Genomic DNA, 17,725 nt, shown 5'->3' with positions numbered 1-17,725 from the left:
TGAAACACTGCCCAGCACCAGCAGCTCTGTTTGGTGTGGATGAGAGGGTGAAGTGAGGAGGAGGAGGATGCCTCTGCCGAGGGAGAGCCTTGCCTGAGGCGAGGAGCACACACAAACCGGAGTCCTTGCCTGGGTCCCTCGGGTGGTGCTCCTGGGGTTTTGTTTGTGGTTTCACCGCATGATTGGGAGCCTCCCTGGAAAACCCACAGGTGTGGGGTTGGTTGGACTTTGCAGCATAAAGGTGTCCCTGCCCGAGGCAAGGGGCTGGACCTAGATGGTCCTTAAGGTCCCTTCAGCCCAAACCATTCCGTGATTCTCTGATTTATTAACTCCTGTGGCAGTCCCCAGCAGTGTCCATGGAGGGCTGCTTTCACCTGCCTGTAGGGCCCCATCTGCGCCACAGCCTCTCTAAGCCCTGAGGCTGGACGAGAGCTTGGGGACGTATTTTGGACTCAAATCCAGGACCATCTGATTCGATCCCATTTGGAGGATGTGTGGGTGTAATTTTATGTTTCCTCTAATAATGATGGTTTCTGTACCATGAGGTCCCGAGAGCTGGTGTTCTGATTAGTGCAGCTCTGCCTGTGCTGATGCGGAGAGTAACGTGCACCCCCTGCCTGTGTTTTGTCTTAGGAGCAGGAATGGTGGTTGACTGGGAACAAGAAACCGGGCTCCTGATGACGTCAGGAGATGTGAGGATAATCCGGATCTGGGACACAGACCGGGAAATGAAAGTACAGGTAACACCTGCCTCTTCGTCCCATTCCCCTTTCCCCTCCCAGGGCAGGTCCCGTGTGGGGAGTGCACAGCCACAGGGTCTGAGAGTCATCTGCTTAGAGCACGTTCGGAGGGAAATGAAAACCCACACGTGCTTGGTGAGCATGTCAGCTCCTTCCTGGAAGCTGCTGCTGTCATTCCCCAGCAGTGTTTGGGAAGGGTGAGGTGGTGAAAGCCAGAGGCAGGCACCAGGATGCAGGCAGGGGTTGTGCGTCGTTGGCATCAACGGCATAAAGACTCTTGGGGAAAGTCAGCGGTGAGGTGGGGTGGTGGCAGTGTTCGGATGTGGTGCTGCCATCTCTGGAGGCACACGGAGCCAACAGCAGAGCAACGCTGCCAGCCAAAGGCCTGGTTTCAGGAACGCTGCATCCGTGAGGAGAACACTCGTGTGCCCGCTTAGTCCTCACCCAAGTCAGGACTTTAGTGGTCTACAGGATGGAAGCACGAGTGTTCCTGCCTGTCACGGGCAGCCCATGGGATTGCTGCCAGCTTGGGCCAGTCTGACTCGGGTCTGGGTTTGCTCCGTGTTGTCTGATCCGGGTGTCAGAGCACAGAGGTGCCCATGAACCTGCCAGCACCAACCTCAGTGTCAGCACTGGGGCACCCTGGGCTGCTCACATCTCACTGCTGCACCCAGGCAGCACTAAACAGCGTTTCAGTCGTCCTGTGCACTGCACTAGGGCAGAGATGCTGCAGACATTCCTGTCAGTGCAACTCAAATGGAAGTCCCTCAGAAACCCAAGCAGAAGCAGCAGCTGGTCTGTGAGGATGGAGTCACCGTGCTGCAGAAGGAAGGAAGGCTGGTTTGCAAAGCTGCTAGAAATTAATTATCCTTGAATGAGCATTAATTACCACATTTGACCCTGCAATGCAGGATAATGAAGCTTATGTTAATCTTAATTACTTTCGCATATAACTTTTTCTATGCAAATTAGGGAACAGCAGAATTCGGGAGGTGAAAATCTTTAAATGACAATGATTAATGATCGCACTGAAAGTACCTAAACCCATGTTGTTTCTTTTCTAATTGCAAAGATGGGCTCTGTTGAAATTCAGGTGATTGAAACTTCCTGACTCAGTAACACTGGAAAAGTGAAATTGAGCACAAGGAGCAGAGAAGCTCTGCAATCCAAGCCAATAAAGGCTCCTTCCTGCTCTTTGAGCTCCAGAAGCCTTCCTTGGGAAGCATGTGAGGTGTAGCTGAAGAAACAAGTACTTCATTTTCACTTCTGCTGATTGTTCTGTCTTCAAAGGCGGGATCTGGGTTTGGGCAGTGGAGGAGCTGCTGAGAACAGCCCTGAAGGCTGGAGCCTCTCACCAGCAGCTGCGTTGCTCAGCTGGGAACAGCAGCAGGGAAAGGTGAATGTGCTTGGAAGCAAAAATAGGACCAAAGTGTGAAATGAGCTAATGCAGCTCCAGCCTGCCTCTGGATTGTTACCCTGCTTCCCTGTGCTGCTTAGAATCTTGGAGTCACGGAATGATTTGGGTTGGAACAGACCTTAAGCTGCACTAGAGCAGCTTGCTCCAAGCGCCATCCAACCTGGCCTTGAGCACTGCCAGGGATGGGGCAGCCACAGCTTGTCCGGGCACCCTGTGTCTGTACAGAGTGCCCAGTGTACGTAAGACCGTAGTGACTTGAAGACGGAGTCTGAGTGTGGCGTGGCTGTGCTTTGTCCTCAGGACATCCCCACTGGAGCAGACAGCTGTGTGACCAGCCTCTCGTGTGATTCTCATCGCTCACTCATCGTGGCGGGGCTGGGGGACGGCTCCATCCGCGTCTTCGACAGGAGGATGGCTCTGAGTGAATGGTAACCCCCGTCCTTCCCCTCTACTCACCCCTCACCTTCTCCTTCCTCACCTTCCCTCCTCCTCGTCCCCTTCACAACGTTTCTGTGCTTGTTCCTCAGCCGCGTCATGACCTACCGGGAGCACACAGCCTGGGTGGTGAAAGCATACCTGCAGAAACATCCTGAAGGCAACATCATGAGCGTCAGGTAACAGGCTGGAGCGTTAGAGCTCTTTTCTTCCTCAACACACTTTGCTTTTCTATTTCAATTTCGCCTCTGGTACTTCACAAGCTGAGAGGATAAAGCTCTTCAGGTTGGTATTTGCTTCGGTGATTAACTCCTGCTCCAAACGTGGTGGAGGGAAGGCAAAATGAAATGCGAAGCTTCCCTTGGAAGCCTCTCAGAGTGGTTTGAGAGTAAACAAGAAGGCGTCTGCTGAAATCACTGTCACGAGGCGTGAGGGAGGAATGGAGTGAACCAGAAACCTGAGCTAGATATAGTATGTCTTATGGGTGGTTGTTCTTCATTGCCAACATCCCCGTGGTGTCACTGGAGAGGGAACATGAGCGGGAAGGTGGAAGGTGCATCTGTTGGACATATTGCTGCGCAGGATCACTTCTCTGTCTGGCAATTTTCTGCATGAAAATCCGTTTCTCCTGCCTGGTAAATGCTGTGGAAGGAGCAGCATATACTTGCGTGGCCCTTAAAGAACAGCAGAGTATGAGTTACTGTCACAAAGCCAGTGTTTGCACACAGAAAGGCTCCTTCTTGATGACAAACTGAAAATAAACAGGAATTTTGTGGGATTCAGAGCATTCCTGAGGCGGGGGATGGGCCAGCACAAACGGGTGAAGATTTCCAGCGCAGGATTATGGGATGCAGCTGCCAGTTCTGTGGAGCTCACATATTAGAGTTTTTAATCTTCCTTTCTGTAATCTCCCTCAGCAGTCCCAGGGTCAGGCCTGTATCTGTGGCCAGAGCAGTCTGGAGCTCGTTTTTTCCCTCTCCTCAGTGCCCTTCTCAGCAGGTGGTGCTTTGTTCTGGATTGAAGAGACATGAGAAAACGGTGTGCTTCAAAAGACAGGTCAGATCTCATCCCAGAGGAGCTGGGTTTGTTGAGCAAGGCACCTTGCTCTCAGTTTCTCCCATTTACTCTCTTCTTCAGTTGACAGCAAGATCCAAGAAAGACCAGTGTTAGGGTGTAGTGAGGGGTTGACAACCTTGAAGGTGTTGTGTGGCTTGTGGAGCAGTTCTCTCAGCCTCAACCTGAGCTGCTCTGAACCTCTTTCTCCAGACCAGAGGCAGGAGTTAGTAGTGCAGGACTGGTGGTTCTGAGGACATTCTCCATTGCCTGGTGCTGGTTGACCGTGTCATATTGGGTCCAACCACCTCAATCTGTGTGCTAGTGCCACCACAGTGCCACCAGCAGGTCTGCTTCCATCAGGCCAACCCTGCTGCTAGAAAATGACCTTAAACACCTTCAGAATATCCTGGTTTTGTAGCTTAGCTACTGTTAAATAGTAACAGGCAGCAAGAAGTCAACCGGGATTTGTTTTCTACATAGTCCCCTCATCACAGACCTTCACTTCCATTTTAAAGCTCTTGCATGGTTTTCCAATGCCTTCAGAACCATTTTCAAGTCAATAAAGACTCCAAGCTTTAAATGAATTTACCATCTATTTGATCTCCCTCAAACAGTATTTCCATCAAGTCTTTAGAATCTAAATCAACCTCAAGTTTAATTTGTCTTGAATTTAATTATGTGGCAGCTGGAGTTGCAGCTCTTGTGTTGCTGTAAGTAATTCTGTAGAACAGCCTTTTGAGCAGTATTAGGTATTCCAGAGGTAAAGAAACTGGAGGCAATGTGCTTCTTAATGCTTTTGTTCTGAGCTCTGTGGGGTGATTCACAGTTGTAAGGCCATCAGTGACTTGGAAAAAATAACCCTTTCAAAGCCATGGTGCCAGAAGCCTCACTGCTGCTGCCAGCAAGATCCATGTTATGGATTCCATATTTCATTTCCATAAGACACCTTTGTCTTTCTGTGCACCACTTGACCAGTCCCTTACAAGGAGCTCACAACAGATGCACCGCAGCAAAAACCTTCAGTCCGTGGTCCAGGGCTGTAGGAAAGATGCACCCTCTTCACATCAAACAAATGTGATTCTGCTGATGTATTTGAGAGAGATGACTTAGCAAAATGAAATCTTGGGTGTTTGAAAGGTGCTTGATCTGCTAAGCACACAATCCTGTCCCTGCTATCATTGCTTTCCCCTGGTGCTGTTACTAGTAGGATGGAACCATCGCCTGAGTGTTCTGTTTGTTACATCTGGCCCACAGAGTGCTTTGGACATGAGGGTTTGTGCATCTGTGACCAGACATTTGGTGTAATGGATGGAACTGGCAGATCCCATCTGGTTAGAGTTCTCTAATACAATTTCCTACCGTGAAAAGGAGAAGGAATTCGGGCCTGACGTGCAGTTTGGTGTATTGAGTATGACATACCAGTAAAGGCACTCGCACTCAGCGATGAGCTGTAAGTGATAAAAGTAATAACAGCTCACTCCTGAGGGCAGAGCTGCTTGCAAAGCACTTAATGCCTTGTGGATGGTACCAAATGTCAGTGGCATTGGTGGGAACTGAGCCGTAGTGATGCAGAAGGCAAAGGCTGCATCTTCTCTCTCCTGATCTTCCCGACGGAGGTGCTCGGCTCACAGACAGGCATCTCCTGGGCTTTGGGGGCTGGCTGGGGCAGCCTGACGCTGTGGCACTCCTGTGTTGTAGTGTGAACGGCGATGTGCGGTTCTTTGACCCCCGGATGCCAGAGTCCATGAAGGTCCTTCAGATCGTCAAAGGGCTGACGGCCCTTGACATTCACCCACAAGCTAACCTCTTTGCCTGGTAAGTTCTGCTTCCATCTCCTGCATCCCCGGGGAGGACAGTTTGTCTCCCCAGACATGGGTTTGGTTGGGGTTGTCGTTTGGTTTAACCTCACCACACACAGTGCAGTTTCTTTCCCATGTTGGCAGCTCAGGAATTTTATCCCTAGTGAAACCTCTGCGCTGGTGCCTTGGAGTGGCGATGCACAGTCTTCCCCTCGTGTGTCACATGCGGGTAACGTTACCACGTCCTGGGTGACGCCATGTTCTCTTGATTCCCTTCCAGTGGCTCCATGAACCAGTTCACTGCAATCTACAATGGAAACGGGGAGCTGATCAACAACATCAAATACTACGATGGCTTTATGGGGCAGAGAGTGGGAGCCATCAGCTGCCTGGCTTTCCATCCTCACTGGGTCTGTGTTCCTTCTTCTTGGATTTGGGAATTTGCATTTCTCAGTTCATGTAAATGTTGGCAGAGGGAAGGGTGAGGAGACTCCTCCAGCACAGAGCTGCTGCCCAGCCTGGTTTCCTGAGGACGTAGCTCTTGCCACAGGAGTTCTCCAAGGGGAGTTTGCCAGGAGCTGCCTGGAGAGGTGCAGTCTCTCACTTCCAGCACACACAAGTTGATGTGCTGATTTATTCCGTGCTGCCTCCCTCACAGACACAGGCTCAGCCGCAGGTCTCTGGGGCTGCTTTGACACCACCTTACCTAAGGCTTTAGGAAGACCTGATGCTGTGAGGTAGGGGAATGCACGTCAGGGAGATGAACTGCAGAAATGAAAGGCGTAAGCTGATCAGTCCAGAGTGAATGAGAGTAAAAACGAAATTCAGAATATGGCTCAACTGAGGTGGCTGCAGCCCTCGTTAGAGGGAAATCTGGTTGCTGCTTAATTAGAGTTACTTTAGAAGGCAGCAGATCAGAAAGATAAAGGGCCTGGAGGGGAGGAGGGAGGAGCTGGGCTGTCCTGTGATGGTTTGGTATTAGCTGGGCAGGGAGAGGGACAGTGTTTTACTGCCTGGGATCTGTTGTACATCCTGAGGACAGTAAGGGTAAAGGAAATCTCCTCTCCTTGGCTTTGAAAGGCTGCTTTGCAAGAAGCTAAGGGGTGATTTTGCTGTCCCACAGTGTGAGGGATGGAGAAGGACGTGGGTAATCATTTGTGATGTTTTACTGTTCACATATGCACACACAGCCCTGCCGAGCCTGGGTCTCTGTGCTGGGGTTGTGCCGGGGCTCTCAGTGCAGTGAATGCTAATTCTCAGCCTGCTCCTAACAAGCAGATTTGCAGCCATTTAGAAAAATTATGTTAGCAGTTGGCAAGTAATAGTCCCATCATTTTCCCCTCTGGCTGAAATGGGGCTATAAGTCGCTGGGATGAGGTAGGTGCTGGCAGGAATGCCGTCAGCGCTGCGTCCGCAGATGCTCTTCAGAGCCTTTGAGCATCTGGGCGTCAGTGCTGAAATGTGAGCTGTGATGTGCCTCGGTGCTGCGGAACCCCGGGACACTCATCCCCGTGTGCTCCTTCCACAGCCCCACCTGGCAGTCGGGAGCAATGACTACTACATCTCGGTGTACTCGGTGGAGAAGCGGATCAGATAGCGCTGGGGGCAGCGGCGCTGGAGCGAGTCCCAGCGGGCAGGGCCGTGTCTCACCATCATGTACATAGTGAAATTATCGACTTGAATGTTTCGTGTTGGCTGCTGCTGCAACCCGTAACTTGAACGTTTCCTGACTCAGCTACTGATGATTTTGACAAGGGGAAGAGAGGATCTCCTTTTTTTTTGTTGCAGTTTTTTGTTTTCCAGCTATGTCCTCAAAGCTACAGAAAAGGAACGTTTTATTTTTGTTTCCAGTGGTTGGCTTCTCTGTTAGGAACACGGCTCCTGAGCTTGGATGAGGCAATACCCTTGAAAAGGGCTTTCTGCTTTAGTCTTCGTTTCTTTGTTTTGCTGGGGCATAGGTTGCTCTGAGGACTGGAGTCAGGACTCACCTACAGCTCTGTGCGTTCAACCAGACCATGGGACCCCTCCAGCTGCTGCCTACCCTCTGCCAAACAGGAATTCCTTGGACAGTGCAACGAGGCCTGACCTGTCCATCTGCAGAACAGTGCACACGCTCCTAAACGGAGCATCAGCGAGGGAGGTGGGAAAGTGTCTCCTCTGCATGGACCTCGTCCGCTCTGCAGCATCCTCTCCAGTGGAAGCAAAGACAGAAAGAGACTTGGTGGCAAGGGGAGGTAGAGAATCTAAGAAAAGGGCTTGAGGAGATGACAGGAGCAGGGCAGGATGCCAGCGTGCTGTAATCTTGCACATACAGGACGAAGAGGGAAGAAAGAGACTGAACATCTCCAACATCCCAACACACGTGGAGCAAGTCACTCTTTAAGCACTCTCCAGCAGGTCACACAGTGGTGGGGGCTCTGGGGTATCTTGGTCACTGTTGCTTCCACGGTCACTGTCCTTCTGCCCATGGTGAGCTCCACAAACACGTTGATGCCTGGGAGCTCTGCCCAGCAGTGAGGGAGCCCCAGGGCTTTCATTCATTCTGATGGGCTGATACCCAGCAAGGTGATGCTCAGGAGGATTTGGACACTCGCTGCTGTGGGTACACAGCTGCACACACCATGTGAAGGTGCCTGTGGCCTCTGTGTCCCTGCAGAACTGAGCACATAACCACACGTGGTCTGAGCACAAGAGAATCACTAAGGGGGGAAGACTGCAGGTCATCCTGCTTTGAGCAGAACAGCTTCGTCTGAGCTCCCCAGGGGAGAGCCTGCTCCACCTCCCACACCTTCCATGTCTAATAATGAATGTTTCTGTCCCTTGAAATCCAAGGGGGGCCCGGGGAGGGGTGTGGGGAAGGGGGAGGCAAAGCCAAAGGACAGTTTTTCTCCCAGGTGCTGCTGAGGTGTGATTCAGCTGGCCAAGAAGAGAACTTGCACGGTGCAAAGGTTGACCTGCGGAGTGCAGGCATTCCCAGTTTTCCTTCCAGCCGATCTGCAGGCTCCCAGCAACCTCTGCCAGCGATGAGGCTGCCAGAAACGGTCTCTCCCTGTGCAGTGGAGGCTTCACCTCTGCCGTGGTGCCTGCACAGCGTGCCTGGCTCTGGTGAGGGACCCTGAGCCACAGCAGAGGAGCGGATGCTGAAGGCTGGGTGCTGTATCCTTGTCCTAAGCACTGTCATTGTCCCCCCTGGAGCAGGGAGGCCGGGGGCCCCTTCACAGGATGATGAATCAAAGGCTTTAACCATAAGCAAAACTACCTAAAAGTCCACTTGAGTTACCAAAAGTGAATTACGGTCTAACAGAGCTGTGTCTCTTCCCAACCCGCTCCCGTGCTGCTCCGACCTCGGTCCCAGCATCTCCTCCACCCTGCCCATGCTGGGAGCTGATGAGCGCAGAGCCGGGGCATGGGAGCTGCACGTAACCCATTAACATGCACAGCTTAGAACCCCCTAGGTTTTTAACTTCTATCAGTGTTCGCTCCAGCAGGTGAAGGTGGAAGCTGGAGCTCCCGAGAGGAGCTGAGGCCAGGAGGAAGGGTTTTTAACTGGCTGGGCCTGTCGAGCTTTCATCTGAGCGTGTGCGTGTTGAGGGCTGTGCTGTCACAGGGCTGCCGCAGAGGTTTCAATCATGAAGTTTAACCAAGGATCCGCAGAGCATCCTACCTAAAAAGTTCACTTATCTCTATTTATTTAAAAAAAATAATAATAAAAAAATATATAAAGAACCCCACACGATTGTAATGTGAGAGTAAAACAATTACCAACAAATAAATGGTTAATAAAAAATAAATGCAGAAACACTTCCCGGTCTGAGGATCGTTTCCTGGGGCAGGAGGGGGGAGATGTGGCCTCAGTTAGATTTTAGGTGATGGGCTCTGTGTTTCTGGGCGGTTTCCCTGCAGACAAGGGGCTGGTTGTAGGGGGGAGGTCCCGGGCAGACTTGGGGGGACAGGGGCTGTGGGACATGGTTGAGCTGTGGAACACGATGGGAAGGGAGAGGTGGAATTGCTCTGGACTTGGGAGCGGTTTGGCTGCTTCTGCCCCATCACATTTCCTGCAGCAGTGCAGCCCCTGCATCCCATCCCCTGCATCCCCATCCCCTGCATCCCCATCCCCTGCATCCCATCCCCTGCATCCCCATCCCCTGCATCCCCATCCCCTGCATCCCATCCCCTGCATCCCCATCCCCTGCATCCCCGTCCCCTGCATCCCCATCCCCTGCATCCCATCCCCTGCATCCCCATCCCCTGCATCCCCATCCCCGCTCTCCTGCCCGTTCCCGTAGCGCCCTCCAGTGGCCCCTGCGCCTCCCTGCGCCGCGCTTTCTTTCGCCTTCGCGTTCTGCCGGGCCGGGCCGTGCGCGGCCGCCGTTGCGGGGCGCGGCAGGAGCGGGGCCGGGGCGGAGCGGATCACGGAGCGGCGGCGGCGGCGGCTCGGCCATGGGGAACCTCTTCGGGCGGAAGCGGCGGAGCCGCGTCACGGAGCAGGACAAGGCGGTGCTGGTGAGCGCGGGCCCGGCTCCGGCAGCAGCGCCGCGGGTCCCGGCCCCGAGCGGGTCCCCGCGGACGAAGGGGGGGGGGGGGTGGCGCGGCCGCGGTGCGCTGAGGACGGCCCCGGGGGCACGGCGGAGGCGGCCGGGCCTGTGCGAGCGGGGCGGGAGCTGTGGGGGCCCGGCTTGTGACAGCCCGGGGCTGTCTCCTGCAGCAACTGAAGCAGCAGCGGGACAAGCTGAAGCAGTACCAGAAGCGGATAAACGCGAACCTGGAGCGGGAGCGAGCGCTCGCCCGGCAGCTGCTGAAGGACGGCAAGAAAGAGTGAGCGCGGGGCGGGGAGCGGGTGCCGGAGGCAGCGGCGCGGGTCGGGGCTCTCCTTGCGGAAGGGAGGTTTAAAGCTTTGGGCTTCGGCCGGGCGAGACGGCCCCCGTGCCGCAGCGGGGTTAACCCAGCAGCGGCCGCGTTGCTGCCACGGCCGTGGGTGTCCAGAGCTCCTTGTGCAAGGGGCCTATTCCCGTTACCCCCGCGCGTACGCTTGCAATTGCAGTGGCCGGCTTTGTGGATGGGCGGTGAATTTGCTCATCCTGACTCTTCCTTCCAGGAGCGGTTTGGAGCTGTCACTTAAGGACGGTTTGGAGCTGTCACTTAAGGACGGTTTGGAGCTGTCACTTAAGGACAGTTTGGAGCTGTCACTTAAGGACGGTTTGGAGCTGTCACTTAACTTGCGCCTGGCTTCAGGCTCTTCTGGAGAAAGCACTTAACACGTGCGGTTTGGATGGGGTTTTTGTAGGCTGCTTTGCTTTCATTGGGGCTTTTCCTCCTCTTTCCCCCAGGAAAGCCATGCTCTTGCTGAAGAAGAAGCGTTACCAAGAGCAACTTCTAGATAGAACGGAAAACCAAATCAGCAACTTGGAGCGGATGGTGAGGACCCGGGGCTGGGGTTGGCGTTCCTTCTGCATCCATGGGATCACATTTTGACTCTCAAGCCCTATTGGAGCTCTGGGCCTCTGTCCACAGGGCAGATATCCCTGAAGTTCCCTGGAATCATACGTGCGCAGTGACTCTTCCCTAAAGCAGTGAGCGTGCTTTGACTCTCTAGGGCAGGGCATGTGTGAAACGTGTGGTTGGTAGATTACTAAAGCTTTCCTCAGGGTGTGGAGAGCTGCTGGAGAAACTCCCCTCAGTGCCCGGGCTGCAGAAATGGGGGTGTTTGCTCTGGGTGGCTGTGGAAGCTGTGGCCTCAGCTTAGGCTGTCAGCTGGAAATCAGGCACAGGTGTTGGGTGTGCTCTTGCAGCTGCCTGTGCTGAGGCTTTGTGTGTGTGTTCATAACTACTGACAGGGAAAGGGCTCTTGACTGCTTTCTGCTTGCAGTTCCTCTGGGTTCCCTGCAGTCTGTACCTGGCCAGCAACGGGAGCATGGCAGCCCCTGACATTTCCCCTTCTCCTTTCTGTTTCAGGTCCAGGATATTGAATTCACCCAGATCGAAATGAAGGTCATCGAGGGCCTGAAAATAGGCAATGAATGTCTGCACAAGATGCACCAGGTTGGTGGGACCGGGCTGGCTGAGCAGGCTTTGGACTTGGCAGAGTCCTGCCTGTTTGTAGCCGTTACCCTGCAGACCTCACTCACGTCTGGGTTTTGGTTCTCTTCTTCAGGTTATGTCAATAGAAGAAGTAGAAAGAATAATAGGTGAAACCCAGGATGCTGTGGAGTACCAGAGGGTATGTACTGTGTGCGTGAGTAGCTGTGAGCAGCTCCCTGCCATACAGAGCTTCTCTGAGGAGCGAGGTGTTCCCAGCTTTATTTCGAAGGCACTCAAATCAGGCATAAAACCCCAGTTGCCTGCAGGTGATGTAGCTGTTAGTTTTCCTGGGTACCCCGTTGCCCTGGTTCTATGGTACACGCCTGAGAGCTGCTTCTGCTGCGCTGTTGTTTACTGGAGCCTTTCTCATCCTCTCTTTCACAGCAAATAGATGAGATACTGGCTGGCAGCCTGACAGAGGAGGATGAAGATGCCATTCTAGAAGAATTAAATGCTATTACTCAGGTAGGACTGATGTAACCACTGTAAACCCACGTTTTCAGGAAGCTGGTTGTAATAGGGGAGAAAGGATCTTTTCCCATTCTCAATAGTTTATCTTATCCCCCCCGAGATCTCAGTTGTTCCTGTTTATGCCCAGTTATTGTGTCAATAATTCAGGCTAATCACTCCAGGGGTCAGTGCCACCACCAGATATGTGTCATGTGTTGTCTTCCATGTTCTTGCAGGAACAGATGGAGCTTCCAGAAGTTCCTTCTGAGCCACTTCCAGAGAAGATCCCAGGTATGCTTTACGTGCCCTGCAGCTTTGGCTTCTCTTACTTCTCAGTTCTGAGACCCTCTCCTAGTGTAAGTATTGTCTCAGTGACTGTGAAGGAGCACAAACCCTCTGGTTGGAAGCCCTGTTCATCTGGGCTGTTCCCCCACATGGCTCTGACAAACCCAGCCAACCCTTTGCATTAAGAGCACGCAAGGCTCTGGTCTCTGCTCACTTGGCATCTGCTCATTCGTCTTCAGGAGTTCCTTTTTGTTACATCTCCTGTTCCCAAGTCCTGGTTCCTCCCAAGGAGATGCCTGGAGCTCATTTGCATTCCCTGTTTCTGTAACAAAGTTCTTTTTCTTCCACAGAAGCATCATCCATCAAGAACAGGCCAAAGCCAGAGCTGGTGGCAGCATCGTAACTCCTGCTGCTGGGGATTCCCCCACATACCTTTCCCCGGGGACAGTTTGCCATCCCAGCATGTGCTGGGAACAAGCAATGCCTCGGCAGCACCCAGCTGTGCTGGGCAGATGTGGAGCAGGATTCCCTGTGCGGGGAGGGGAACCTCAGCTCATCATTGCTCTTGTATCAAGATTATTTTCTAGTGCTTTCTGTTTTTGTAACTCAAACCCTGAAGTCACTCAGCTGCGCCGTCACGGGGTTAAACAGCAGCTCCTCAACTTGGGAAGCCACCTGCTTTCTCTAGGTCTGATCTCAGTGAAGAACCTGCCTTTGCTCTGACTGAATCCCCAGGAGATGCCACCCTTGGAGCGATGGAGTGTTTGAAATGGCTGGGCAAGAACAAACTGCTGCCCTCGGAGCCCCTCAGACCACGCTGTGTCTGCTCTGCCCTCAGTCCTTCGCTTTCCTTCTTCTGATCCTGTTTGTGGAGCAGCTGCTGGTGTCCCTTGTGCTCGTGCAGATCCAACTGGCTGGGGTGTATGAGGCTCTGGAGGGGCACAGGCAGCCTGGAAGGAGGCAGCGAGCCTGAGCTTCCGCAGGCAGTGACACTTCATGCTGCGGGTTGGAACCGGTTCTGTGTAAAGCCAGCTCATGAGTGAGGTGTTTTCACTTGAGCAAAGGTCAGAGGATGCCTCAGCAGTGATGCTAACACAGGAAAAGCCGGATCTCGGTGCAGTTGATGAGCTGCCCTGTGCTGGCCATGAGACAGGGGCGCTTGGTAATCATTCCCACTGGGCTCCTGCTCCATCTGCCTGCACTCATCGTGCCGAATGAGACCTCGGGGTGACAGGAACCTGATGAGCCTCTTCAAATCCCAGCAAGAAGTCTTGTGCCTGCGTTGGGAGCCAGGAGCCGTCCCTGCCTGGCTCTGCACCAGTGCCAGAGTTCACCTTTGCAGCGTTCCGCTGGGCCAGGATCCATTCTGTTTCCAGTTGCTGGCTCGTGTCTGATATTTCCTTGCAGGGTCGGAGACAGGAAAGGTCAGGCTGGGATAAACGTGAGGCTCGTTCTGTACCTGACATGAAGCTTAGATCAACCCTCCAACGAGTGCTCAGCGAGCAGAGGGCAGAGCAGTTCCATCCATGCTGTGGATGGGCCGGTGCTTCCCGCGGTGTGGCGGCGCGGGGTCGGCACGGGTGAGGGGTTTGGAATGCTGCCTGGCCAGGCAGGCGGTGGGCAGATGTGGCTGTTCTTGGACACAAGCTGTACTTGTCGGCCTGCAGCTGCTCTTCAGGACACTGCGCATCTTTATTTATTATGTTCTCAACGCCACAACCCTTAGTCCCGGTTTCTGTGACAGCAGAAGAAGGACCAGCGGGTCCTGGGAGACTTCTTGTGGCTGCCTTTGGGGTTATGTGATCTGGTGCTAGACAATAATAAGTATTCCCAGAGGCTGTGCTGCTCTCTGTGTGGTGATGGGCCAGCAGCAGCTCTGTTCTTGACTCGTCCTTTCTGTGTCATCTCTCTTACGTTCCAAAGACCAGCCGGGGCATCCTCCTCCTCCCCCGTGCGTGTGGCTTCGGGGCGGTTTGCACCTGGGAGCCGCAGCGCTTTCAGTCCCACCCCGCCCTCAACGTGTCACAGCAAAGCCTCGGCCCGTGTTTACCGACCAGGACAGCTTTAGCCAGCACCTTCCTCTGGGATGGGTTTAAAGCGGGCCTTGGGGCTGAGCTGAGTGCGCTGGGCCCCCGGCAGAGCAGTTGCTCTGCTCGGCGCTCCTGCAATGCGCGCTTTGCCCACCAGAGGGAGCCTTGTCCCCAGCAGCGCCCTGGCTCTGTCCCAACGTTTCCCCTGCGCGGCTCCTTCGCTCCTCGCTGGCCCGGTCTGGACGCGTTCGCCCGTGCCCTGTTCCGTTTGTAGCCCATAGGGGGGAATGGCGGCCTGAGCCGTGAGCTCCTGAAGGGGCCTTTCCCGGAGCACAGCTCTTGCTGCTACCACTGTGCAAGCCCTGTTAAAGAGGGCTGGCGCATCACTGAGGAGGAGGAGGGAGCACCCCCAGCCTGTGCGCTCCACTTTGCTTTCTCAGGAGCGTCCTGGCACGGGCAGGAGCCAGCATCCCTGAGGAGGCTGGTCCAGCGGCAGTGGGGTTAGCGCTGAAGGGGTTGATGCAGCCCCTGGTATTTGTTAATGCAGCCACGAGGCCGCTCACAGAACTAATAGGAAAGTTGGGAGCAGATTGCCAGCGGCTTCCTCCTGCGATCCCTGCACCAACCGCATTGCGTGCGTCTCCTGGAGAGAAGAGCCAGGAGGGGTGGGTGACCTCTGCGTGTGCTCTGACAATAAAGGGTTTCTGACGGTTGCACCGATCCCTCTTCCAGGCTCGTGTTTTCACAGTGTCTGTGCTGGAGGCGCTGCCTCCCTCCTCCCCTTTCCCACCCCCTGCTCCTGGGGGAGATGTGGCAGGAAATTTCGGCGCAGGCTCCGTGAGTGATAGAGAAACCACCCTGTTTGCCCAGGAGGGCTCCCGTGAAACCCCAGCCGTGGTGCCACGGACGGCTGAGCTGGGCTGAGTCTCTTACACCGTGGAATCCCAGACTGGTCTGGCTTGGAAGGGCCCTTAAAGCTCATCCAGTTCCAGCCCGCTGCGGGTCGGTACCATTCAAAACCCACACAGGTCTGCAGGGTGCCACAGCTCAGGACCACCTTTGTGCTTGCTCCACTGTGGGCACAGGACAAGGGCCCCTCGCCCAGGAGGTGCTGAGCCACTGGCTGGGGCTTTGCCCCCCGCTACTTCCTCATTGGTTTGGGTTTCCATCTCCTACTGACGGAGGCAGTGGGAGGCCTCCGGGTCTCTCCCACCCGGACCCTTGGTGGCAGCTCAGCCCCTGCCGGGGCCGGGGTTCCTGTGCCCGGGGAGCGCAGGTGCCTGTGTTGAGCGGTGTTAATGGTGAACGCTGCCTCGTACCCATTCAGCTGGGGCAGCGGGGTGGGAGCCGGCCCCCGCAGCGGGAGCTGGGCATGGAGCCCTTCCAGCTGTGTTGTGCTTGGCCAGATGTTGGCTTAAACAGGAGTGTCCTCCCGTGTCATTGAGGCAGCGATGTGCCGGTGGCACTGCGAGGTTTGTGCCATGGGATGGACACCGCGTTAATCCTGCCCCTCACACACACGGCTCGGGTGAAGGTGATGATGGATTCCAGTCCCTGAGCATTTACAGGAGCTGGTGATGGCTCCCGGAGCCTCTGTGGTGCTTCCAGCCGGACCCAGCCACCGTGGCCTTTAACATGACTTGTGTGGCAGCAGCTGGGGAAGGGCCCCTGTTCCCTGCTCCTCTGCAGAGACGGTCCCTGTGCCGGGGCGGAGCAGGGTGGGCTTTGCCTGCACAGACCCTCCTGCTGCCAATGGGTGGACACATGAGGCTGTGGGGGAGAGGGAATTAGTGCCGCTGTTATGCAAGCGCCGCTGCCTTTAAATAGACTCCTGGTGTCCGGGAGGCAGCGGAGTCGGGGCTCATTCCCTCGCTGGGGCTCTGTTCTCTTGCCCCGCAGCCCGCCCCGGCGCTGCTCTGGCCGTTGTCTAGGAGCTGGTTTGGGGACAAGGCCTCCCTGTCCCCCCGGCAGCCTGGGAGCCTCTCCCCCCTCGCCATTAAGTGGCAGCAGCCCTTTCACTGCTGTGTAATTGGGTTGTGTAACGTGGGAGGCGGTGGCAGAGCCCTGGCAGTTTCTATGCCAACACAGCTGGATGGCGGCGCTGCCTGGGGAGCCGGGGGCTGCCTGTGCCCCCCGACACGGCCCCCAAGGTCTGCAGTGCTGAGGAGCATCGCTGGGCAGAGCTGCCCCTGTATCCCTGCATCCCTGCTCTGTCCCCCCCCAGCAGCAACCCTCAGTTCCACCCTGCTGGGAACCCTGGACGCATCCTTTGTCCTCCACCCTCCCCACCAAACCCCAAGTCAGGGCCAGGCACTTCTTTATAGAGCTTTGCAGGGGGTTCTTCCATCTCCCTCCTCCTCTTCATCACCGCCCACCCCCTGCCCTGCACCCAGTGGCCGTGGTGCTCCCACCCTTGGGGTCACACTGGTGATGGTGACTTCTTGTGCGCTCAAAGCCTTGGCAGCGCCAATCCCCCCTGCCCCGCCTGCACGCTCAGAACCAGCCGCTGGCCCCTTCCTTTTCCCCACTGTCATGTTTTAAGTGGCCCCGGCTCGCGCTGGGTCACGGGGGCGATGGAAGAGGCCCTGGCAGAGGAGAGCCCCGGTTCTGGTAGCTCAACTGTGGGGAACAGAAGAGAGGGGAAGAAAACTCCGCGCAGTTTCATAGAACCATAGAATAGTCAGGGTTGGAAAGGACATTAAGATCATCCAGTTCCAACCCCCCTGCCATGGGCAGGGACACCTCACACTAAACCATGGCACCCAAGGCCTCGTCCAACCTGGTCTTGAGCACTGCCAGGGATGGAGCATTCACAACCTCCCTGGGCAACCCATTGCAGTGCCTCAGCACCCTCACAGGAAAGAATTTCCTCTTTATCCACTCTAAACTTCCCCCGTTTCAGTTTGAACCCGTTACCCCTTGTCCTGTCACTGCAGTCCCTAAACTTCCTGACTGGAGCAGTGCTGGGAACAAAGCAGGTTTGTGAGAGCCGCGGCTCAGCCTGGGAATGTGACCTTTGCTGGCGCTGGGTGCGGGACGGGAGCTCTCGGTGGATGGTGGTGCTTGGTGCTTGGTGGTGGCTGAAACGCTTCAGCAGCGCCTGCCCTGCCCTAGGAGAGCCGGAATCCAGCTCCCGGGCGGTGGAAGGAGCCCTGGGAAGTGGGGGTCACCACGGGCTCACCCCGTCCCGCTGCGGGTTTCCCGGGAATGCGGCTCCTGAGGCCGTGGGCACGCGCTGGGCGTCCCTGCAGGGCTGCGCTGGGACCCGTGGGCCCCGGCCCTTGGATGCCACCCGGGTGCAGGCAGCGTGGGAGAGCCGATGCCAGGCTGGAAGGAGCCAGAGCCTGACAGTGCGTGATTAACGAGCCGGGGGAGGAAGTGAGCGGAGACCAGAGCAGGGCCGTGCCTCTGCCTTTGAGACAATGCCCCTGCGTG

General features: G+C 55.4%; 3 protein-coding genes across 6 annotated transcripts in view; 2 read left to right on the top strand and 1 right to left on the bottom strand.

Moving 5' to 3' along the window:
* The window catches only part of RPTOR (regulatory associated protein of MTOR complex 1), a 113,273-nt gene extending 104,940 nt beyond the window's left edge, over positions 1 to 8,333 (top strand). For 2 of the 4 annotated variants that reach the window (XM_061479960.1, XM_061479959.1), the window contains 6 exons: positions 634 to 740; positions 2,458 to 2,585; positions 2,685 to 2,771; positions 5,347 to 5,463; positions 5,728 to 5,857; positions 6,976 to 8,333. In XM_061479960.1, coding sequence (XP_061335944.1) covers positions 634 to 740; positions 2,458 to 2,585; positions 2,685 to 2,771; positions 5,347 to 5,463; positions 5,728 to 5,857; positions 6,976 to 7,044 — 638 coding nt within the window. In that variant the 3' untranslated portion in view covers positions 7,045 to 8,333. The remainder of the gene's footprint in view (positions 1 to 633; positions 741 to 2,457; positions 2,586 to 2,684; positions 2,772 to 5,346; positions 5,464 to 5,727; positions 5,858 to 6,975) is intronic. The other 2 variants (XM_061479962.1, XM_061479961.1) reach the window with 2 other exon arrangements.
* SGSH (N-sulfoglucosamine sulfohydrolase) overlaps positions 1 to 17,725 on the bottom strand; it is a 294,044-nt gene that overhangs the window by 204,764 nt on the left and 71,555 nt on the right. The window lies entirely within an intron of this gene.
* Positions 9,815 to 13,291, top strand: CHMP6 (charged multivesicular body protein 6). The gene is made up of 8 exons (XM_061479883.1): positions 9,815 to 9,950; positions 10,153 to 10,262; positions 10,775 to 10,862; positions 11,400 to 11,486; positions 11,599 to 11,664; positions 11,910 to 11,990; positions 12,212 to 12,266; positions 12,611 to 13,291. Exons 1-8 carry the CDS (start codon positions 9,888 to 9,890, stop codon positions 12,661 to 12,663), a joined length of 603 nt encoding a protein of 200 aa, XP_061335867.1. The 5' UTR covers positions 9,815 to 9,887; the 3' UTR covers positions 12,664 to 13,291.

Source organism: Pezoporus flaviventris, unplaced genomic scaffold (assembly GCF_033815535.1).
Source record: "Pezoporus flaviventris isolate CSIRO_AGI_PZ_B2104156 unplaced genomic scaffold, CSIRO_AGI_Pfla_v1 ptg000158l, whole genome shotgun sequence".
In the NCBI taxonomy this organism is placed as follows: domain Eukaryota; kingdom Metazoa; phylum Chordata; class Aves; order Psittaciformes; family Psittacidae; genus Pezoporus; species Pezoporus flaviventris.
This window is presented reverse-complemented; position numbering and strand designations above follow the sequence as displayed.

Bases quoted from the DNA above. Each gene is read 5' to 3' on its own strand.
- CHMP6 (XM_061479883.1), top strand. From the start codon at position 9,888: ATGGGGAACCTCTTCGGGCGGAAGCGGCGGAGCCGCGTCACGGAGCAG. The intron at 10,863-11,399 runs GTGAGGACCCGG...TTTCTGTTTCAG, and splicing joins TCAGCAACTTGGAGCGGATG to GTCCAGGATATTGAATTCAC. The intron at 11,665-11,909 runs GTATGTACTGTG...TCTCTTTCACAG, and splicing joins ATGCTGTGGAGTACCAGAGG to CAAATAGATGAGATACTGGC.